This window comes from Neoarius graeffei, chromosome 21 (assembly GCF_027579695.1).
Source record: "Neoarius graeffei isolate fNeoGra1 chromosome 21, fNeoGra1.pri, whole genome shotgun sequence".
Taxonomy (NCBI): domain Eukaryota; kingdom Metazoa; phylum Chordata; class Actinopteri; order Siluriformes; family Ariidae; genus Neoarius; species Neoarius graeffei.
Window position 1 is genome coordinate 28844342 of NC_083589.1, and position 25180 is coordinate 28869521.

Consider the following 25180-nt stretch of genomic DNA (forward strand, 5'->3'; position numbering starts at 1 on the left):
ACAAGCGTCCAGAAACATTTGCATGCATGCTACATCAACAATAATAACGATCCCAGAAAGGAGAAAGTGAAGAAAGAGATTACTCATTGATACTGTTTCCATATCTACTGCATCACTATTATTTCAATAAGCATTAAGTCATCATGAACTTAGACTCACAATTAGTTTTCACAATTCCTATTCCATATGTTTTAACAGTTATTAAACTAAGAAGATAAGTTGAGCTAATACCCATATCTTGTATGATCCTCGTTAAAGCCTTCATCGAGGGTAGATACCACACTGACTCTCTTTTCTTGATTAACAATTCTTGGGCTTTCCTTTTATTGTCTGTCTGCCATGATGTGACATTTAATTTTCTGATTTGAAAGGGCTTTTCAAAATTACTCTGGTAAAGTATGTGTGTGTGTGTGTGTGTGTGTCTGAAGATAGCACAGATACACACTGGATGCTGACCTCAATGCTGCTCACCTGCAGGAACACGTCATACCTCTGCAGGAGAAGGACTGAATAACATAAAAAAATAATTTGTCTCTACTCCTTTCTCTCTCTCCCTTTGTCCATCTTCTTAGTTCCTTTTCTTAACTCCCTCATTTTCATCCCCATCCCCATGTGTCATGAGTGTATATCACACAGGTATTGTTACTGTAATGACAGGAACCTTACCTCTGAAAACTTGTTCCATAAGTCATCCCTTGCCGCATTTCCATACATGTGTGTCATTAAATAGTCCTGGAAAACAGGAAGAAAGGAAGGCCAGTGAGATTTTTCTATTTGATGACTCAGCAGCAGCCGGATAAACAAACATATGAGAGTGGAATGTAAAATACCAAGTCCATTTCATCCAATTTAAATTCAGTGCAGTGCTTGTAAATTGAGTCTGTAGCCAGACTTGTCTGAATGTGATTGTGATTGACACTTCAAGACAGATGATGCAAGTACAAGTGGATCTGTGTGTGGTAAAAGATTGGAGTGTTGTAGATGGACAAAATAATTCTTGGTAGAAGACATTTTTTTGCAGTGTTTGACTGACTCCCATTAGTCTCAGAAAAGGACAAAGAGAAAGGCAAAAACAACAAGCAAACAAGTATTGAAACTTAAAACATTCCTTTCTGTAAAATAACGGGTTTTCATTAACCATCTGTGCAGAGCCCAGATCTGCCAAAGATGACAGACCTCAGCCTTATTGTGTCCTTAATCACCATGTTGAATTAAGACTTCCAGTAGACTTTCCTTTCACAATGACACATTTCACCTGTTCAGTGGAGAAACAGCGCTCAACAAACATTACACAGAGAAAAGGGAAGTTTGACTCTTTGGTTCCTAATAACAAATTGAAGCCTTCAGTAATGATCCTGCAGGTCACACAAAACAGTCAGAAGGTGTGTTTTTTTTAATTATTGTTTTGTTTGTCCCCCTGCCCCCCATGCTGTCACAGCTGCACCTGCTTGCACTCAATACTCCACCTCCCAGCATGCACAGTGGCCTTCAAACATGGCTACCATGGACTTCACCTCAACATCTCAGTCACCTGAAATCGAATAATCGGCACCTGTTCAAGCGAGAGCGTGTCTGCCTCTCGAACAGGAGATCACAAGTTCTACTAGCGGTCAGGTCATACCAAAGACCATCAAAAAATGGTACCTACTGCCATCTGGTGAGGCATGCCACAATTCAGATGCAAGTAGGAAATCAAACTCTTATGGGTACCAGAGAACCAGCCCCAAACTGTAATCTGAATTATGTAAGAGGTGAGAGGCAGAGGGCTATAGAAACAGAGATTAGCGCCGCCCAGTATGCCTTAAGGGCCTAGTTAGTACTAGTATGGGAGCCTGTCTGGGAAGACCAGTTCCTAGCATGGGATGGACTTTGACTTTGTTTTCACAGGAATTGCGAAGTAAATGCTCAGTTATTGTTGGTCTGACTTTACCAACCCTTGACTGAGGAGTCCATGGCCTAATGGTTAGAGAAGCAGGTTTGGGACTAAAAGGTCACTGGTTTGATTCCCTGGACTAGCAGGAATGGCTGAAGTGCCCTTGAGCAAGGTGACTAACCCCCAACTCCTCCCCAGGCTGATATGTACGGTATGTTACTCTGGGTAAGAGTGCCTGTCATGTAATATTCTACTCTGGTTTTGACTTTGTTGTATTTTTAGGGTCCGAGCACTCCGGTGCTCAGGCCCTAAAAATACAACAGGTTGTTGCACCAGGGTGCAAGGCCCTATTGTTTTCCTCAGGATTCTTATTCTTTTTCTTCAAGTCTTAGCCATTTTGAGGTGATTCCTATGGGCGAAAACTCATGAAATTTGGTACACACATCAGTCCTGGCCACCGCGACTCAGGAATAAAGGCTTGGGCCTGGGTGGGTCCGGGGGATTCCATAGCACCCCCACATGTCATTGAGACTTTTGCCTGGTATATAGTTTCACCTATCAGTGTCAAATTTGTTAGGTGTGTGGGGTGCCCCAAGACAAACAAAATTGTAATGTACATTGTACTAGCCATACTCAACAGGAAGTGAGTTGTGTTTGGTTTTGTGTGTTTTGACATGTGTTACATTTTAACATTCTCCTCCTTGGCAGTTTGTTGGATTCATGCCAGATTTGGTATACCGGAGGTGCTCCAGCCCTTCATTGCTGCTTGTGGCTATATTTGGATTTTTGTTCTTTTGCTTCTGCCTTTGATATCCTGTTTGTGCCTCGCTTGACCATTGCCTGCTTACTGACTCTGGCTTTTGCCTAACGTTTTGGATTTGCCAGTCTGCCTGGTTAAACTCTTTTCTGCTGCTCCATCCGTCTATCGCCTGCCTTTCTGACACATGTGGGTGGGAGCAGTTGGTCTGATATGAATCCCACTGGGCTGGGCAATGAAAGGCCTTGGTGCTCAACAAGGCTTGCTGCAGGTTAATTATTTGTTTATATTTTAATATACAAAATTAGAGAGGATGGGGTATCTGAATTTATTGGGAGCAAGCAGGAGTGAGAGTTTATAGCCTTTACTTCGAGACTGAACTCTCCCTTTTTTTTTTACCTTGCACTTTCTTTCCATACAAACACACTCATTCAGGCATTTCTCATCAGCTTCCTGCTGATATGTTCTGTATCTTGATGTGGCCTGTCAGCGGTGTTCTAAGCCTCTTGTGATCTCGCAGTAGCCAGTGAAACAAGACTTACTGGCATTGAGAGAGCGCACTGTGACCCTGAGGGCATGACCCAGCCTAACAAATGAACATTCTGGGAAATGTAGCTGTGACCAAGCAGATAAAAGTCATATTCACTGCCTCACTGGGTCTGCCTTGGATTGCTGTATGTGTCCATCTTTCACTTTCTCTCATAGCCTTAAGGCTAAATGACCAGAAGGTCCAATTTTGCCTCTGGCAAAGATGCCAAAGCTGTGATTCTCTATTGTTGATTTCTACTGACTTGGACAACATTGCTGTTAAAAAAATTAATGAAACATCATATTAAAAATAAAAAAAATTATCTTTAAAGAGGGGGCGGCACGGTGGTGTAGTGGTTAGCGCTGTCGCCTCACAGCAAGAAGGTCCTGGGTTCGAGCCCCGGGGCCGGCGAGGGCCTTTCTGTGCGGAGTTTGCATGTTCTCCCCGTGTCCGCGTGGGTTTCCTCCGGGTGCTCCGGTTTCCCCCACAGTCCAAAGACATGCAGGTTAGGTTAACTGGTGACTCTAAATTGACCGTAGGTGTGAATGTGAGTGTGAATGGTTGTCTGTGTCTATGTGTCAGCCCTGTGATGACCTGGCGACTTGTCCAGGGTGTACCCCGCCTTTCGCCCGTAGTCAGCTGGGATAGGCTCCAGCTTGCCTGCGACCCTGTAGAAGGATAAAGCGGCTAGAGATAATGAGATGAGATCTTTAAAGAGGAATAATAAGATGAAAACACATTTTTATCAGTGTAATTACCAGAACATGCCTGTTCTATCTGGCTTACTGGTTTTTATTGTATTTGAATCAAAAACTAAAGGTCTTATTGTTCATCGTATTCTGTGCCCAATAGACCCTTCTGAATTTTTCATTCTTCTGTTTTGTAACATTTCTAACGTGTTCATTATTATCTCATCTCATCTCATTATCTCTAGCCGCTTTATCCTTCTACAGGGTCGCAGGCAAGCTGGAGCCTATCCCAGCTGACTACAGGCGAAAGGCGAGGTACACCCTGGACAAGTCGCCAGGTCATCACAGGGCTGACACATAGACACAGACAACCATTCACACTCACATTCACACCTACGGTCAATTTAGAGTCACCAGTTAACCTAACCTGCATGTCTTTGGACTGTGGGGGAAACCAGAGCACCCAGAGGAAACCCACGCGGACACGGGGAGAACATGCAAACTCCACACAGAAAGGCCCTCGCCGGCCCCGGGGCTCGAACCCAGGACCTTCTTGCTGTGAGGCGACAGCGCTAACCACTACACCACCGTGCCGCCCCTGTTCATTATTATATAAAAAAAATCTAAAGTGATGAGCTCAGGACAGACATAAAAACTGGCGGCTGTTATGGACACCGAGGTCGCAGCTTCTGAGCTTTTAGAGCCACTCAGTACTAATTGAGGCCTCTTGGTGTACTGTTGAAGAGCATCTCTCTGTTTTGTTGTGAGCAGCATCTAATCAGTAAAGGGTGAAGCACAGGGCAAAGAGATGTAAAAGACGGTGATGGGTCCACCACAGCCTGATTGCTGCCCACCACACACCCACACACACTCGTATGTACGCATGCAAACACACACAGAGTTTCTACAGGAGAGAATGCTAAAGAACCAATGACAGAGAGGGAGAACTGCAATTATAACTAAAATGACTCAGTTAAAAAGAGTTCTCCTTCCTCTCGCTGTGAATCACTACAACACCTGGAACTGGAATCAAGTGCATTGTTTAAAGTTTCCTTCAGAGTTCCTACACATGCCAGGGTTTCAAAAAACTTTTGTTCAGGGAATTCCACAAAAAAATTTCTGAAGTTCCAGTTATATAAAATTCTTTACGTATAAAAGGTCCAGACAAGCAGCTAACATCCTTAAATGTTATTGACCATTATCTTTTAATGCTTAATCATCAATTATTACACTCATTGGCCACTTTAATTGGAACTTGTTCTTGATTCTAAGATTCCTGTTCTTGGCTGCAGGATTGGAACCCAATGTGTTCTTGCATGCTGAGATGCTTTTTTGCTCACCATGGTTGTAATGAGTTGCTATGAGTTACTATGTCCTTCCTGGCAGTTTGATCCGAATCAATCGAATCATTTTTCTCTGACCTCTCTTATCAACAAGGCGTTTGTATCCACCCACAGAACTGTCGCTCACTCAATGTTTTTTGTTTTTCGCACCATTCTGTGTAAACTCTAGAGACTGTTGTGTGTGAAAACCCCAGGAGATCAGCAGTTCCTGAAATACTCAAACCAGTCCATCTGGCTCAAACCAACACCCATGCCGCAGTGAAAGAAAGTCACACTTTGGGATCACAATTTTTCCCATTCTGATGTTTGAAGTGAACATTAACTGAAGCTCTTGATTTGTGTCTGCATGATTTGATGCACTGTGCTGCTGTCAAGGGATTGGCTGATTAGAGAACTGCATAAAACAGCAGGTGGATTGGTGTTCCTAATAAAGTGGCCGATGAGTGGTTTATAACTATAAAATCAATCAGTGTTGTGCAAGTTCACACTTTTTTTGAACTAGTTCAAGTTCAGTTCAAACATGTTAAAAGTGAACTGGTCACGTTCATAGTTCAGTTTTAATTCTGAACTAGTTCAAAGTTCAGTTCATTTTACTTTTAGGCGGGATATGAAAATAAAGACTAAAATCATATGCTACATTCTAGCTCAAAACTACTCACATATTATAGATATTATATTCTATCACACAAAATGGAAGTTATTGTACATACTATATATGGAAAAAGGACAAAATATTTTGATTTCTTCACTGACTCAACCACTGCACCAAAACGTTACACGTGACTTCAAACAAATGCTTTCAGTTTCAACTAACAGTAACTTCTAATAAACTAGTCTGATGAACGAGGATTTCTCAACTTTGCTTAGTGGTTGTAAATCTTCCACAATGTAGTCAATAATCAGTTTATCTACCTGCTGCTGGGAGACAGTGGTACTCTTGAAGGCTGCAGGCAGTGTGACTTGGATTTTGGGATTTTGGCAGGGGATCTTCTTGCCCTTTCCCTTCTGATCCTCGAGGACTTGCATATATGCTTTGAAACTGAACAGATGCTTCAACTCAATGTGTCGTTTCAAATTTGAGAACGACGTTGTCGACGTTCTTACTTGTTTTTTTCAGGAAAGGTGGACAGAGCTTACACAGAAAGGTAAGGTTTTTACCGTCTGAGTCTTTGTGTGAAATTGTGTAAAATTGCTGTAAATAACCATGAGGAGAATCCGTCTCATCTGTGTTCTCCGTGCCACTACTTGAACTTTCACTGGCCATGTTGCTGTGAGTGTGCGCCGGCTGTGGTGTGCGCGCTGTCTGCTGCCTGTAGCTAGGGAATGCTGGGTTACGCCTACTCTGCTCTGCTGCATCATGGGTAACGTAGTATGGAGCCAAATCATAGAGCCATCCACTATCTCCGGCTTCACACTACGTTATCCGTGATGCATTGCACACACGCGGCACCTCAGGGCAGTGAGTGACAACAACATCAGACTGACAGTGAAGTAGTAGAACGTAAAATATCTTGCAAGTAGACGTGCCACTCGATTCATCATGTTTCATGTTTCATTCATCTTCATGTTTGTCGTTCATGTCGCATAATTTGAACGAATTCACGTTCAAGTTCTTTCATTACAAAGTTGTTGCGTTCAGTTCAAAGTTCATGGAAAAACGAGCGTGTTCAATGAACACGTTCTTTTGAACGCGTTCATGCACAACACTAAAATCAATAGTAGGCAATTATACTAGCACTTCATGATACCTTTATTGACCAATGCCATGGACTCCCACTTTAATTTCTCTTAAATCAGACCAATCCCACCCAATCCAGCAGGTATGTGATGTGATATATATACACATACAGTATATATATGAGCTATTCCACTGAATCGGTGCCATTTCCGTCCCTAGAAAATTATATGTATAAATGCACATAAAAAATGTACTTTAAAATACATTTCCTTATTACACAGAATGTCCTGCACATTGATCTGATTTCAAATTTAAGATATATAATTGTAAGGATTAATAAAAACTACCTAAAACACTGAAAAATAGCATGTGTTACCTGTCCCCGCACTCTAACTTTATACTTAACTATGAAATATTATGATTAAAATCCTTCAGAAACAGTATTTCTTTTGCACTGTTGTGTGACTCCATATCCTATCCATGGTTTAAATATATATTTTTTTTCATAAGAAATCCACCATATCTTAGTTAAAATACACATTTTAGTCGTGTCCCTGGGTTTTCACTCAGTCCTGTTACCCAAACCCCATTTGACAAATTTGGAACATTCCATAAATCACATGCTCAACAGGAAGTTACATCAGCTGTGTCTTCTGAAGGCCATGGGAAGAACACAAGTTAGTGCTCTCATTTACTTTTCTGTATATTTGATGATTTTTTAACTTTGACTTATAAGGTCAATGTCAACATACTGTCTTGTTACTTAAATTATTTCTTAGATGATATTTGTTTATTTTAAAAATACAGATTTTTGGTAAATCACTAGAATGTGCTAAGTGTGGTCATGCTATTAGCGATGACGCCATGTGGCTTAATTCCATGTATTAGCTAATCCTAGACTAAAAACTCAGTCCTGTTACTTTCAGTCCTGTTACTCATATAAAGAGTATGCAGCCATCTTTGACTTCCAAACCTTGTAAAAAAAAAAAAAATAACATAGCCTGAGGTTGACCAATACACATTTTGAATAGTTAAATATGTGTGTCATTATAATCAGTGTTGAAAAGATCTCATCTCATCTCATTATCTCTAGCCGCTTTATCCTGTTCTACAGGGTCGCAGGCAAGCTGGAGCCTATCCCAGCTGACTACGGGCGAAAGGCGGGGTACACCCTGAACAAGTCGCCAGGTCATCACAGGGCTGACACATAGACACAGACAACCATTCACACTCACATTCACACCTACAGTCAATTTAGAGTCACCAGTTAACCTAACCTGCATGTCTTTAGACTGTGGGGGAAACCGGAGCACCCGGAGGAAACCCACGCGGACACGGGGAGAACATGCAAACTCCACACAGAAAGGCCCTCGCCGGCCACGGGGCTCGAACCCGGACCTTCTTGCTGTGAGGCGACAGCGCTAACCACTACACCACCGTGCCGCCCTTGTTGAAAAGATATAACAAATATATATATATATATATATATGATATTATACAGTGGTGCAAAGATATGAACTTTATCTTCAAGTGGTGAACGTATATATCATGAGTGAGTGAAGCAAACGAGTGAAAATATTTTCAACACGAGAGCATAACTTTATATCTTCATGCCACCATGTCATGTTCTTTATATTATATGGACACATCCACAAAAAAAAGAAATATGCAAGTTAATCAAAAGAATTTTAATTGTGAACCGGTCAGCGGGAAAACACTGGGAGTGACATCATCAGAGTGAAATATCACAACTTTTTCAATGGAATAAAAACGTGCTCTATTCCCTTCTAGTGGGTTTCATTCATTTGGTTTGATAGCATACAATATTGTTCACATATCGCTTATCCTATGTGCAATACATCATTCTACCCAATGGAGAATGAGCGTTGAATATGGCTTATATTACAACATGGTTGTCAAGACAACATAACGTCACATGCAGGAGGTGTAAAACTTCTTTGCTAGTGAGCAACTGTGACAATTTGTAAACAAACATGGCATCCAGGTTTGCTTTGTTAAATACGGAAGATTTTGAGGGAATTTTGAAAGAGAAAGATGCATTGAACACCCAAGAGGAATGTATAATAATAATAATAATAATATTGGCTGGAGGGTGGCACGGTGGTGTAGTGGTTAGCACTGTCGCCTCACAGCAAGAAGGTCCTGGGTTCGAGCCCCGGGGCCGGCGAGGGCCCTTCTGTGTGGAGTTTGCATGTTCTCCCTGTGTCCGCGTGGGTTTCCTCCGGGTGCTCCGGTTTCCCCCACAGTCCAAAGACATGCAGGTTAGGTTAACTGGTGACTCTAAATTGACCGTAGGTGTGAATGGTTGTCTGTGTCTATGTGTCAGCCCTGTGATGACCTGGCGACTTGTCCAGGGTGTACCCCGCCTTTCGCCCGTAGTCAGCTGGGATAGGCTCCAGCTTGCCTGTGACCCTGTAGAAGGATAAAGCGGCTAGAGATAATGAGATGAGATGAGATTACAACATGGTTGTCAAGACAACATGACGTCACATGCAGGAGGTGTAAAACTTCTTTGCTAGTGAGCAACTGTGACAATTTGTAAACAAACATGGCATCCAGGTTTGCTTTGTTAAATACGGAAGATTTTGAGGGAATTTTGAAAGAGAAAGATGCGTTGAACACCCAAGAGGAATGTATAATAATAATAATAATATTGGCTGGAGGGTGGCACGGTGGTGTAGTGGTTAGCGCTGTCGCCTCACAGCAAGAAGGTCTGGGTTCGAGCCCCATGGCTGACGAGGGCCTTTCTGTGTGGAGTTTGCATGTTCTCCCCGTGTCTGCGTCGGCTTCCTCCGGGTGCTCCAGTTTCCCCCACAGTCCAAAGACATGCAGATTAGGTTAACTGGTGACTCTAAATTGACCGTAGGTGTGAATGTGAGTGTGAATGGTTGTCTATGTGTCAGCCCTGTGATGACCTGGTGACTTGTCCAGGGTGTACCCCGCCTTTCGCCTGTAGTCAGCTGGGATAGGCTCCAGCTTGCCTGCGACCCTGTAGAACAGGATAAAGCGGCTAGAGATAATGAGATGAGATAATAATAATAATATTGGCTGGAGGGCGGCACGGTGGTGTAGTGGTTAGCGCTGTCGCCTCACAGCAAGAAGGTCCGGGTTCGAGCACCATGGCTGATGAGGGCCTTTCTGTGTGGAGTTTGCATGTTGTCTGCGTGGGTTTCCTCCGGGTGCTCCAGTTTCCCCCACAGTCCAAAGACATGCAGGTTAGGTTAACTGGTGACTCTAAATTGACCGTAGGTGTGAATGTGAGTGTGAATGGTTGTCTATGTGTCAGCTGATGACCTGGCGACTTGTCCAGGGTGTACCCTGTCTTTTGCCCGTAGTCAGCTGGGATAGGCTCCAGCTTGCCTGCGACCCTGTAGAACAGGATAAAGCGGCTAGAGATAATGAGATGAGATGAGATGAGATATTGGCTGGCTTTTTTTCATGGTATATCAGATATATTTCATTCAGCTAGCATGATATTGAACTCATATTTGACTCATTCAATATCATGCTTGCTGAATGGAATATATCTGATATACCACAAAAAAAAACAGCCAATATTTTTTGAATGTCACTCAGATCCGCGATGTATTTCAAATGAAAAATCTGAGTTTTTTACCACGAGAAGATAAACTTCATATCTTCAAGCCAATGTGTGATTTTCTTTTTATTATAGAGACACATTCACAAACAAAAAATACCCAAATTTATCAAAACAATTCATCGATTTCCTCATGAGTGACATATAGCGATTTATGTCACAGTTTTGGTTCTCCATGTCCCGGATGTAGTTCATATGAAAAATACGAGTGGTGTATTTCCCAATAAAACACTTACTGTATGTCCATATAAATATATACATTTATTTTCAGTACAGAAAAATTGCTGCAGCTTTACAGATCCCAAAGAGCACAATGGCCACCATCATTCGTAAATAGAAGTTTGGAACCACCAAGAATCTTCCTAGACCTGGCCACCCGGCCAAACTGAGTGATTGGGGAAGATGAGCCTTGGCCAGGGAAGTGAGCAGGAACCTGAGGGTCACTCTGACAGAGCTCCAGCATATCTTTGTGGAGATGGGAGAACCTTTCAGAAGAACAACCATCCAGGCAGCACTCCACAAATCAGGCCTTTATGGTAGAGTAGCCAGACAGAAGCCACTCCTTAGTAAAAGGCACATGACAGCTCACTTGGAGTTTGCTAAAAGGCACCTAGAGGACTCTCAAACCATGATGGCCTGATGAAACCAAAATGGAACTTTTTGGCCTGAATACCAAGTGTCACATCTGGAGGAAACCAGGCACCGCTCATCACCTGGCTAATGCCATCCCTACAGTGAAGCATGGCGGTGGCAGCATCATGCTGTGGGGATGTTTTTCAGCAACAGGAATGGGGCAACTAGTCCTGATAGAGGGAAAGATGAATGCAGCTAAGTACACTGAGATCCTTGAAGAAAACCTGCTCCAGAGTGCTCCAGGTTTACCTTCCAACATGACAACGACCTGAAGCACACAGCCAAGATAACAAAGGATTGGCTTCGGAGAAAGTCTGTGAATGTCCTTGAGTGGCCCAGCCAGAGCCCAGACCTGAATCCAATTGAACATTTGTGGAAGGAGCTGAAAATGGCTGTGTACTGATGCTCCCCATCCAACCTAACGGAGCTTGCAAGGATATGCTAAGAGGAATCGGCAAAAATGTCCAGAAACAAATGTGCCAAGCTTGTAGCTTCTTTCCCAAGATGACTTGAAGCTGTAATTGCTGCCAAATGTGCATCAGCCAAGTATTTGTCTAAGGGTGTGTACAGATACTATGTAACCCCTAAATAACCTATTTTTGTCAGTAAAATAAAATTGCATATTTTCTAAAAACCTGCTTTCACTTTGTCATTATGGGTTATTTTGTGTAGAATTTTTTGACAAAACGTGAACTCAATCTATTGTAGAATAAGTTTGTAATGTAATAAAATGTGGAGAAGGTGAAAGGGGTGTGCAGACTTTCCGGTTTGACTGTACATACCAGTTCTGAATTTGAACTTGGGGGAATAAACATGTTCATATTCAACACTGTCCAGTCATAGTTCATATTTCAACATCTGTTTTCATTATCAAATTTTTTGACAAGCCATTGCATTACTTAATTAATCAGATCAGAAAAGATAGATAGATAGATAGATAGATAGATAGATAGATAGATAGATAATGAGTTTAGTTCAGCTAAATAGTTTACTTATTACATGCAAGTGATTGAATAAGCCAAAACAGAGGATCTTATCCAGGCTGGCTGGGTCATGTTGAGAATATGCTGCTTTGAGTCATGAACTGTGAGATGTATTTTTTCATACACTAATCGACTCTACTACAGTCATTTAGAGCAACTCTGGGACAGTAATGGGTCTGAACCCAAACTGCTTTTCTGCCACTTGACAGCCCATTACATAGTGCATGGATCTGTGTTGAGTAGGTCTATTCCTGGCTCCAGTCTTCGTACATTTTGTACGAAACAGAAACAGCAGTCAACTGTCACACATGTACTTACCTGTACTTACCCACCAATAAAGCTGCTGCATCAATAACCTCCCAGTTTTAAACCCCAAACTGGCCACTGTACGCTTCTTTATCCTAATTTATCATTGTGCATCAGCCATTCAAACATTTTAAACTGTACTAAAATGGCTTGGGCTTGTATTCATCACTCTTGTAACTTCAAGAATTTTCTATTAGTTTCTCTACAGATAATAAATAATTCATAGCAGTTACTAAAAAATATACTTTATGATAAATAATGAATAATATGCTGAGACTTTAAGGGGTAAAAGATTTTAATGTAATTCAAAAAGCATATGGTTCCTTCCAAAACAATCTGCTCCTCCACAGATGAAGGCATTATGTGATTTGGCATCTGCTTAGTCTGAAGTCTGAACCACCAATAGTGAAAGAGGGAGAGGTTTAGATAGCTAGTCAACACCCCCCCAGGCCTGCATTCTTTCCTTTAGTCCTTCCTAATCACCTTAGCTGAATCTACATTATACATCTGCACATGAATAGCAGCCATAATGTCTGGGTCACACTATAGCTCGCAATGGATTTGCAAATACTTGGCGATGAAAAATTGGTAGCATCGCTACCAATTGTGTGATGCACAGCGAATGTCCTACGAGCTTCACGAGTTGTTTTTTGGTATGTTTCCGCCTTGTGAGTGGCCAAAAACGTCACGAAAAATTTCAATGCATGGAAATTTGGTGCCGATGTTTTCGTCTGCAAACTAAGAGGCAAATACTCCCAGATGGGTTTGGCAATACTTCCTGAAGCTAAGGGAACCTTTGCAGAGCCTTGTGAGATGTATTTATCTTGACCCATGTCCCCGATCCTCGCGGGAGCCTCTTCAACACAGCGGTGAGGCATAGCCTAACCTTCCTTGATATTTGAAAAGTGAATTTTCATTCAGGGAGCCTGTGGAGCATGTTGTGCATGCGCTTGGGGTCCAGTCATTACGGGAAACACTTGATGCTGATTTGAGCGCAATCTCCACTTGCATATAAGGACACTGTTTTCACAGAAACTTTGTAAAGTATTCTGTCAGGTATGCAGCAATAGATGTATGTAAGTGCAGGAAGAGTGTTTATTCGCAGGTGGGATATTTACAAAAACAAAACGTGAGGCTAGGTCAGAGGAAAAAAATACAAACAAAAGCAAAACAGAAACCAGAGTCATAAACATGGGTAGAAACAAACATGACAGTGTTAATACTTGATAAAATCTCTTATATGCACGTCCTTATATGCACGTGCTAACTGTGCTCAAATCAGCATCAGGTGTTTCCCATAACAACTGGGTCCTGTTAGCGAGCATGGCTGCTCGAGCACACAAAGGAGTGACAGTCAAGTGTTCGCCTGCTGTGTGACCACAACTTTCAGTTCACCTATATATTGCCATGCATTGCCACCAAGATGCCTCATTTTCATCGATAACCATCACAAAGCATTGCAAGCTGTAGTGTGACCGTAGTTTAACCTATTTGAGGCAGAAACTACGAAATCACATTCTCCTTTACCCTATCATCATACCCACTTTAAAATGAAAGGAGAAAAAATCTAGCAAACACACAAAGCACATTTGTCAGCTTGCCATCATTCCATCATTTATTCAAGGTTGAATGCAACCAAAAATTAAGGCTCCCTGTGCCTTTAAAAGCTGACTGGTTATATTGTATTCTGTCTATTTGTGATAAAAGTGTAAAAAGCTCTCATGTATTATTTGTCAGAAAAAAAAATCAAGTGAAAGCGATCTTGTCAGATTCTTCTCAGAGCATGTGGATACTTCAGGAGGGGTGAGTAGTAATTGCTGACTTTACTCTGAAATTCCACAACAAACAACAAAATGTAAATCTTTCCTGAAATTAACCTGTAGTTTTTATTTATTGTGTTGAAATATTATAATCATGATTTTAATAATCATGAATTTTCACTGTATATTAGTAGGCATATCAGATGCTCACTGGCCATGGTGTGAAAATTCTGCATGCAGATGCTCATCTGAGTTTCCAAATCTGTCATTGCTTAACTCTTGAATATTTTCTATCATGAATACTATCATGAAAAAGCTTATAATTTCTGCTTTCCAAGCAAATCTATCTGGTTAAGATCTGTTCAGTACTTTGGGAGTAACAGCAGGTTGAAGTTGGTACAACAGAGTACACTCTCTGCTCGCGGGACGTCAGAAAACTGCTGGTGCTTTTTGAGTCACGGGAAAGTGGTCAGACTCTCTCTCTTCTGATCAGTTTCCAACTGGATTACTCGTGAATATCAATCAGATAACTTTTATAGTGATGTTCTCTAGCTCTCACTGTTTCTGATGAAGTACTCAGCAAAATTTTCCGTCTGCTAGTTTTGATGTTATGATTCATGGGAGACTTTGAAGTGAATTTTAGTACCTTTACCTACTTATTATTTTTAAATCAAACTGATTCATGTCAATAAATAACTATTTTATAATATAACTATAGTTGTTTTGATGAAAAATATTGAGATTTTAGTGGTCGAAATGATATTTAAAAAAAACGGAAGTCAGAAGCGCGAGTGTCAAATTCAATTAAATTAATGTGAATTGTTCATTGGATGTGGATCACACAGTTTTTTCGAGGTTCACCTTGAAAGCTGTGAATATTATCATTTATATTATTTCATATGGGGCGGCATGGTGGTATAGTTGTTAGTGCTGTTGCCTCACAGCAAGAAGGTCTGGGTTCGAGCCCCGTGGCCGGCGAGGGCCTTTCTGTGCGGAGTTTGCATGTTCTCCCCGTGTCCGTGTGGGTTTCCTCTGGGTGCTCCAGTTTCCCCCAAAGACATGCAGGTTAGGTTAACTGGTGACTCTAAATTGACCGTAGGTGTGAATGTGAGTGTGAATGGTTGTCTGTGTCTGTGTGTCAGCCCTGTGATGACCTGGTGACTTGTCCAGGGTGTACCCCGCCTTTCACCCAAAGTTAGCTGGGATAGACTCCAACTTGCCTGCGACCCTGTAGAAGAGGATAAAATGGCTAGAGATAATGAGATGAGATTCTTTCATATAAACACTAGTAGGCCCTACTTAGAAATACAAAGGCCTACAGAGCACAAAGAGGGGATTAGAAATCATCTTTTATTACTTTTTTTATTTTGATCGAGAATGGTAGATGTGAAGGACATTCACTGCTTATTTATGCATATTTTATAATTAACATTGATTTCTCATTTTTTGTGATGTATAAATGAGAGTTAAGATCAGCTTTATATTGCACAAATAAAGCCGTTTGGTGAAACTCTGAAGAAGAGAGTGTACCGATTTAATGTTTTACCTAATCAGCATAATGAATCCTAATTAAATGCTAATTTGCATTATTTGTTTTTACTAATTTTTCAAAGTTTGTATTCAGTATACAACCATCTATGTACCTACCAATTTCCATGTAAATATCTTGAAAAATAGGAAAGTTAAGGTATGAAGAAAAAACATTTGATCTCATTGGTTAATGAGGCAGGGCAGCACGGTGGTGTAGTGGTTAGTGTTGTCGCCTCACAGCAAGAAGGTCTGGGTTCGATCCCCGTGGCCGGCGAGGGCCTTTCTGTGTGGAGTTTGCATGTTCTCCCCGTGTCCGTGTGGGTTTCCTCCGGGTGCTCCGGTTTCCTCCACAGTCCAAAGACATGCAGGTTAGGTTAACTGGTGACTCTAAATTGACCGTAGGTGTGAGTGTGAATGGTTGTCTGTGTCTATGTGTCAGCCCTGTGATGACCTGGCGACTTGTCCAGGGTGTACCCCGCCTTTCATCTGTAGTCAGCTGGGATAGGCTCCAGCTTGCCTGCGACCCTATAGAACAGGATAAAGCGGCTAGAGATAATGAGATGAGATGAGGTTAATGAGGCCCATTTTGGACCATGTGATCCTCATACAGAATATTACGGCAGTTTTCTAAAAATTAAGCCGTTTTTTCAATCTTTGATTTGTAATATCTCAAGAATGGATAAACATATTTTAATTCTGTAAAAAGGATGTTGTGCATTCAATTCTGAATTCAGTGAGAGCAGTTTCAAGCAATTTGGATTGAATTTGAACTTTCACCTGATATGCCTAATATTAGGGATGGTAAGATTGACCAGTTCTCATTGGTGTACTGATTTAAAAGGTCACAATATAATTACCATGACTGAAAACGTGTGCACCAGATACAATTTGGGATGAACTTGAGATGCATCATTTTGAACATCTTTGCATCGGTAAAAATCCGATTGATTAATTACAACTTTAATTATTAGTAGAGGCCTTACTGCCTTTATTATTTCAAAATGTGGCCAATAATTTTTGACTAATAATGTGATATTTAGATTGATTCCTTGACTTGAAACAGTTTCTCAAGTGCACACTCATCTCCACTCCAGTTCTCATCAAGTGTCTCAGCCAAGTCACATGCAAATAGGAGGCATGGCTCCAACAGGATTTCAATGTAAAAGTCCCCATGGCTCTCTTGCCATTGCACCAACATGGTTTCAAAATAAAATCCCTTCCCCAAGTCACATGGATGATTATCATGGAGGAGGAGAGCTACCATATTCATTTGCATAGCATCATAGTATTTTGCACTGTATTGCATTGTATCACATTAAACTGCATTGCATTGAATTAAATCATGTTGAATCACACTGCATCACAATAGGAGTGAATCATATCACATTAGTAGTTGCTTCAAAGTATCTTTGACATATTGGATCATTGGAAATGCATCGAGATGTGCATTGCATCAGCCTCAGTGATGGACTGAGGGGAACCATCAGGACCTTCTAGGCTTTCAAAGAAAGCCCAAACATATCAGCATTTCAAATGATATATTTAATTTATTTCATTCTTTAATTGTTTTCATAATTTCATTATAATTATTCTCTTCTGATTCGGCCTCATTTTCTATCAAATTTGCTTCAGAAATGAAAGGGTTACTGTCCTGAAAACATTAAAATAGAGTTATCCAATGAGATTTTTTTTGTTGTTGTTGTCTCTAGGCTGAGAAGAGTTTAGATCTGGCTCACTCACTGGTTAGGACTTCACTGGTCAGAAGGCCATGGCAGTGTATGTTTACATAGGAAGTGACAGATGAATTAACCAATCAGATTTTGATTTATAGTGAGAGGGACAAAAAAATTATCACCCTCGGCCTCTCGAAGGCCAACACTAGTGGTCAAGCCAGTGCTCTCGAGAGCAAGTAGCACAGGCTAATGACCAAGAAACTAAGATTTCTGTCTCCAGACTCTTGTTCCATGCACATGTAGCAATGTTTTGGTTTTTTTTGTGAACTTCCTCAAATCCCTCTTTTGTAAAATATGTTAATTTGTTGGGTTCCGTTAATGGTTCCACTATTGTTTCTGATGGGGCATTAATTAGTGTAACACACCTGTGAACATTATCGTGCTTGGGATGTCTGGAAAAGGGTAAGCTGGCTTCATGAATCCTGCATGGACAATATTCATTAATACAGAATATTTTTATTTTTCCCAAGATATGATGTTTATTTTTTGATGTAAGAATGTTTTGTCACATCTGCTGTTTGTATCAGATAAAATATGCAAATTAGTGTTGTAAAATTCCGTGTGAAAAGTCGAGTCTTTATCTGAGTAGCCATTTGGCTGGGTGTATTATGTTGTCAGGATGCCAGAATTCTTTCCCCTGTCTCCATGTGTTCATAGCCCTGTCATTCATTGTTTTCCATGTATATTTGCTTGACTATGTTCAGAAAACTCTTAGGATCTGTCAAATATTTTATTCATTACTGTATGGTTTATTTCATTTATTGGACATTATAAACTACACTATACAATCAATATTAAGTGCATGACTATTATAATCTGTTATCTCACACAGTGTAATGTAGCCAGCCTACTGAACAGTACGGTGGTATGCAAAAGTTTGGGCACCCCTGGTCAAAATTGCTGTTACTGTGAACAGTTAAACAAGTTGAAGATGAAATGATCTCCAAAGGGCATAAAGTTAAAGATGACTCATTCCCTTTATATTTTAAGCAAAAATATTTTTTTTTAATTTTCATCTTTTACATTTTCAAAATGACAAAAAAAGGAAAAGGGCCCGAAGCAAAGGTTTGGGCACCCTGCATGGTTAGTACCTAGTAACACCCCCTTTGGCAAGTATCACAGCTTGTAAATACTTTTTGTAGCCAGCTAATAATCTTTCAGTTCTTACCTGGGGGATTTTCACACATTTGTCCTTGCAAAAGGCTTCCAGTTCTACAGGTTTTTTGGGCTGTCTTGTATGCACTGCTCTTTTAAGATCTATCCACAGATTTTCAATGATGTTTAGGTTAGGGGACTGTGAGGGCGCGGGCAAAACCTTTAGCTTGTGCCTCTTGAGGTATTCCATTGTAGATTTTGAGGTGTGTTTTGGATCATCGTCTTATTGTAGGACCCATCCTCTTTTTAACTTCAACTTTTTTTACAGATGGTGTGATGTTTGCTTCCAGAATTTGGTGGTATTTATTCGAATCCATGCTTCCTTCGACCAATGAAATGTGCCCTGTGCCACTGGCTGCAACACAACCCCAAAGCATGATCGATCCACACCCATGCTTCAGAGTTGGAGAGGTGTTCTTTTCCTGGAATTTGGCACCCTTTTTTTCTCCAAACATACCTTTGCACATTGTGGCCAAAAAATGCTATTTTGATTTAATCAGTCCACAGGACTTGTTTCCAAAATGCATCAGGCTTATTTAGATGCTCATTTGCAAACTACAGATGCTGAATTTTGTGTCTAGGATGCAGGAACGGTTTTCTTCTGATGACTCTTCCATGAAGGTCATATTTGTTCAGGTGTCGCTGCATAGTAGAACAGTGCACCACCACTCCAGGGTCTGCTAAACCTTTCTGAAGGTCTTTTGCAGTCAAACAGGGGTTTTTATTTGCCTTTCTAGCAATCCAACGAGCAGTTCTTTCAGAAAGTTTTCTTCATCTTCCAGACCTCACCTTGATCTCCACTCTTTCTATTAACTGCCATTTCTTAATAACATTACAATCTGAGGAAACAGCTACCTGAAAACACTTTTCTACATCCTTGTAGCCTTCTCCTGCTTTGTAAGCATCAATTATTTTATTATTCAGAATGCGAGGGAGTTGCTTAGAGGAGCCCATGGCTGTTGATTTTAGGGACAAGTTTGAGGAGTCAGAGAATTTATACAGCTTTGAAATCTGCATCATCTGACCTTTCCTAACGAAGAATTTGAACAAGCGACAGCTCAATAAGCTAATTAAGGTCTGGAACCTTGGTAAAAGTTACCTGAGAACTCAAATGTATTGGGGTGCCCAAACTTTCACATGGTGTTCCTTTTCTTTTTTCACTCTCCAATTGTACAAAACAAAACTAATACACAAATCTTGCAGAAAACACTGAAAAGAAATGTGTCATCTTTACCTTTATGCCTTTTGGTGATCAGTTCATCTTCTGTTCACTTAACTATTCACAGTAACAGACATTTTCAGTAAGGGTGCCCAAACTTTTGCATGCCACTGGATGTAGCCTACAAAAGTCAAAGTCCCTTCCATGCAGTGTTGTTTTTGGCAGCTATTTCTGATTTAGTTTTAGTCTTAGTTTTTTGGAGGAAATGCTTATTAGTTTGAGTCACATTTTAGTCAATTCCATCCTTGATAGTTTTGGTCTAGTTTTAGTCGACGAAAACTAAAAGGGTTTTAGTCCAGTTTTAGTCATTCATTTTAGTCGAAAAAAATAATTACTTTAAAACATTAAATTAGGCCAATACAGAGATAGGAAATTGTAATCGAGGTTGACAGGTTGTGCATAACATACTCTCTACATAAACGCTGTCTAGTGTGCATGCTCTCTACATAAACGCTGTCTAGTGTGCATGCTCTCTACATAAACGCTGTCTAGTGTGCATGCTCTCTATACATAAACGCTGTCTAGTGTGCATGCTCTCTACATAAACGCTGTCTAGTGTGTATGCCCTCTACATAAACGCTGTCTAGTGTGCATGCTCTCTACATAAATGTTGTCTAGTATGCATGCTCTCTACATAAATGCTGTCTAGTGTGCATGCTCTCTACATAAACGCTGTCTAGTGTGCACCCACGTGCAATGAACCGGTGCTACAGGTGCTCTAGCCCCTGCCCCTTTTCTGTTTGCTGTCCAAAGTGCCTTTTCATAGGGACTGTTTTTTTTTTTATATTTGTAAAAGATAAGTTAGCTCCAACATCAATATTCTCTACAATTTGACAATAATATATGAAATTATAGATTTATAAAATAACGTTTTTCTATGTAAATGCGGGCATCAATCCGTGACGTCATGCATTCAGTGAACCTCCGTGCAGAAAGCGCATGCAGGCGGTTGACAGTGGGAGACAGTGCGAGGAACGGCATGGTAAGGTCACACTGAAAGTCTTCTTTCATTTCTTATCTGAACATGCAATATTGTGCAGCTTAGAACACAACAGTAAATGTGTAGGGTTGTTTATCATTTAATGAAGCCGCCTAGGCTATATTTAAACCGTTTGCTCCATCCATTTCATTAATGTGGCAGATTCGGAAACTTTAGTTTGAACGACGGCGTTAATAACATATTCTAGCAGCTTCGAAAACTTAAGGCTGAATGACGACGTCCACAACATATTCTATCAAGACACACAGAATGTTCAGTTGCAATTGAAATTTAGTTTTGAATAAAGTTAACTTGTGTGAAAAATTTGTTCCAAGTGCCCTTTTTTGAATGTTGAGCCCCTGCCCCTCCAAAGGTCTTTGCACGGCCCTGCTAGTGTGTATACTCTACATAAACGCTGTCTAGTGTGCATGCTCTCTACATAAACGCTGTCTAGTGTGTATACTCTCTACATAAACGCTGTCTAGTGTGCATGCTCTATTGTTCACAGGCTTGTGTTTCTGCCTCTGTTTAACATGTCGCAATGTGCTGATAGAGCACAAACATGTCATGATGAACACACAACTAGAAGATGACCACGCTGTCCGTTAATGTAAATATGATGGCTAAACATGCTGCTAACGTTAGAGTAGCCAGGTGTGCTGCTGCTCATTTAGACATATTAAGGCACAGCAACAGGTCTGAAAAGCTACATTTCCCCCCGTATGTTTCACAGTAACTCAAATATGGGTCAATATATGACAAAGCATTCAGTTGCTGTCCCACCAATAATCCCTGCAGGACAAGTTTTACTCGTGACATGTTAATTGAATTTAAGTTAGCTTAACCAAGCCAACTTTAGCGTGAAGTTAGCGGTCCCATTCATTTTCGCCAGGTCACGGTGTTTTGGAAAACTTCATAGGAAATTCATCACAGACCGATTGTTGAGTGACATTAACCAAAGCTAGCAAACGTATACATGATTTGTTAACAGGACTTCTTGTAACGTTAACTTACCGTTGCAGAAATAGCAGCATGGTGAGCCTTTAGATGCCTCTTGAGGTTGGTCGTATTCTTGCCATGTAGTTTATAGCCACAGTGTGTACCTCTGTCTCCCACTACAAGGCATTCCATTTTATTTTCTGCTGGATTATGTGTAAAGTATGTCCATAAAACATCGCATCTTTTCCGCCCACCAAGCCCTTGTGCTGGTGTTGCCGCCACCATGGTCCATGAACTGTGCACTGTGCCCGGACGTGCCTGGTGGTGGGCGTGACCAAACAAGGACAGGATGCAGGTGCATTGCTGATATTTTCAGCATTTGGCAGACAGACTGCACGCACCGTTGGAGGAAACGCCATGCATTTTGATAGTCCTATAGCCAACCCACTAACATATTTTCGTCTCGTCTCGTCAACAAAAACGTCTCATCATATTTTCGTGATCAAAGAGTTATGTTTAGCTCGTCACTGTCTCGTTTTAGTCATGAAAAAAGGTGCGTTAATGAAATCATTTCGTCATCGTTAACAAAAACAACACTGCTTCCATGCCAGGATCTGGTCTTCCCAGGCAGTCTCCTGTCCCAGTACTAACCAACTCTTTGAGGCGCATAGGTGCGGCGACGATTTCCGTTTCCATAGCCCTTGGCCTCTCGCCTATACAGCTAGGGTTACAGTAGGGGCCTAGTCCTCTGGTAACCACAAGAGTTTGACTTCCCTACTCGCATCTGTATTGCAGCGTGCCTTGCCAGATGGCAGTAGGTACCATTTTTATGATGGTCTTTGGTATGACCCAACCGCGAGTAGAACTCACGAGCTCCCGGTTGAGAGGTGGACACGCTAACCACTAGGCCAGCTCATGGTCTATGTAGCCTACAGTATGTTTTTTTTTTTTTTTTATCATGCTTGGGATGTCTGGAAAGGGGGATGCCAGATTTCTTTTCCCTGTCTCTGTGTGTTGATCGCCCTGTCATTCATTGTTTTCCAGAATAAATGCTGACAAATCAACTCTTTGCCTCCTCTGCATCCTGCATTAGCCACACATAGACTTTTGGTTATTATTAGAGTAACTGACTGGTTATAGTCAGTTACACATGCTTGCCACAGTATTTTGCACTCATATTTAAGTATTCGTTTCCCTGTGTAACTTACTGAGCTACTTTTAAAATTAACATCGACAGCTACACACAATGGAGCGACCTGGCAACCTGCTGCTAATCCCTTGCAAAATCCTTTGTCCTGTTGCTTTTTTGGTGTCTGGCTCAGTTTTGGCTGAGCTCAAGTCCCAGCTCTAATAGTAACGGTTCACCACCGGTGATGGAGCTGTGCATCATTACTGTATCTAAACAAATAAGTTTATTAGCCTGACATTTTAAGTGGGTATGATGCCAATTACCTCCAACAGTGGAATGGAAACCAAGTGTACTGCCAGAAAGGGTTAAAGTGTGACATCTGCGCTAGATTAAATAGTAAGCATGATAAAAGTGTGGTTACAAAAATAATTTACAGTATATCATACATGTCAATCCTATTCTCTGTTCACCTTTTACATCACAATTTAAACACCTTTTCTATTAGTTATATTGTAATTACGAAACAAATCATAGCAGTTTTTGAAAACTATGGCCCTAAATGAATAACTGAATAGACAACTAAGAGTTTATGAGGTTTAATAAAGTTTAGTATAAGTATGGAGGTAATTATCGAAAATCCTGTGCTGATTGGTCAAGAAATTTGGACTATTTCTCGATAATCACATCGAGCGACTCGGTAAAATGGCGACTGATCGCTTTGTCGCCGGAAGTGAGGAAGAATTACAGACTATGAAAGAAAATGCTGTTCCTAAAAGCACTAAAGATGCTACGAAGTTTGGTCTAAAACTATTCAAAGGTATGGTGGAATTGTGATTTATTTTATCTATTTCAAAACAAAGCATTTTATGTGAGTCGGCGTAGATAAGTGATACAGGTCTGCGCCGCACCTTTATTACATTTGCATGCCGCTTTTGAAGTTTGAAATAAATAATTTTTTGATGAGATTTTTTTTTAAATAATCACCTGCGTATTTATACTAAAACAATTATCCACCTCAGGCTCAGTGAATATCAGTGATTATTATACACACAGGACACTTTTTTTGATGGAATAAAAACGTGTTCTATTCCCTTCTAGTGGATTTCATTCATTTGGTTTGACAACATGCAATATTGTTAGCATATCACTTATCCTACGTGTATTATGTCACTCTACCCATTAGAGAATGAGCGTTGAATATGGCTTATAATATTGCATGGTTGTCAAGACAACATGACGTCACATGCCGGAGATGTAAAACTTCTGCACTAGTGAGCGACTGGGACAATTTGTAAACAAACATGGCTACCAGATTTGCTTTGTTAAATACGGAAGATTTTGAGAGAATTTTGAAAGAGAAAGACGCGTTGAACACCCAAGAGGAATGTGTATGTATAATTATAATATTGGCTGGCTTTTTTTTCATGGTATATCAGATATATTCCATTCAGCTAGCATGATATTGAACTCATATTTGACTCATTCAGTATCATGCTAGCTGAATGGAATATATCTGATATACCACGAAAAACCCCCAGCCAATATTATTTGAATGTCACTCAGATCCGTGATGTATTTCATATGAAAAATATGAGTTTTTCACCACGAGAAGATAAACTGCATATCTTCAAGCCAATGACAATTTGTAAACAAACATAGCTACGAGGTTTGCTTTGTTAAATATGGAAGATTTTGAGAGAATTTTGAAATAGAAAGATGTGTTGAACACACAAAAGGAATGTATAATAATAATAATAATAATAATAATAATAATAATAATAATAATAATATTGACTGGCTTTTCTCATGGTATATCAGATATATTCCATTCAGCTACTCGTCTTCGACTCATTCAGTATCATGCTAGCTGAATGGAATATATCTGATATACCACGAGAAAAGCCAGCCAATATTATTTAAACAATAACCTCGACTTGATCTTGGTTATTATTCACCGATATTCACTTCATCTTCTGCAAATAATTGTTAATTATTAGTGAGTTGCTGTTGTTGTTGGTTTCTTCCTCTGGTGACTGAGAATTGTGAAATGTATTAGCTGTTGGAAACATTATTAAGTCAGCAATCAAATCAGAATGTCTCATCCATAAACAGCTTTCAGCAACAGCCATAAAACATGTTAATTTGTTCAAATGAGATGTGTTCATGCTAAAACATCTTCAGAAGTCTCTGAAAATTATTCTCAAAAACTGAATAAGAAAATTCAGGTTCATTCATTTCGATTCAATAAACATTATGTTAAAAAAATCATCAGTTCTGACACATTAATGAGACCATTTCATGAAAGTTTTAGAAAATAAAGAGCTTT

General features: G+C 40.4%; 1 protein-coding gene across 2 annotated transcripts in view; it reads right to left on the minus strand.

The window, feature by feature from the left end:
• LOC132869647 (thyrotropin-releasing hormone-degrading ectoenzyme-like) overlaps positions 1-25180 on the minus strand; it is a 520051-nt gene that overhangs the window by 140386 nt on the left and 354485 nt on the right. For both annotated transcript variants that reach the window (XM_060902939.1, XM_060902940.1), the window contains one exon: positions 667-732. In XM_060902939.1, the coding sequence (XP_060758922.1) occupies positions 667-732 (66 nt within the window). The remainder of the gene's footprint in view (positions 1-666; positions 733-25180) is intronic.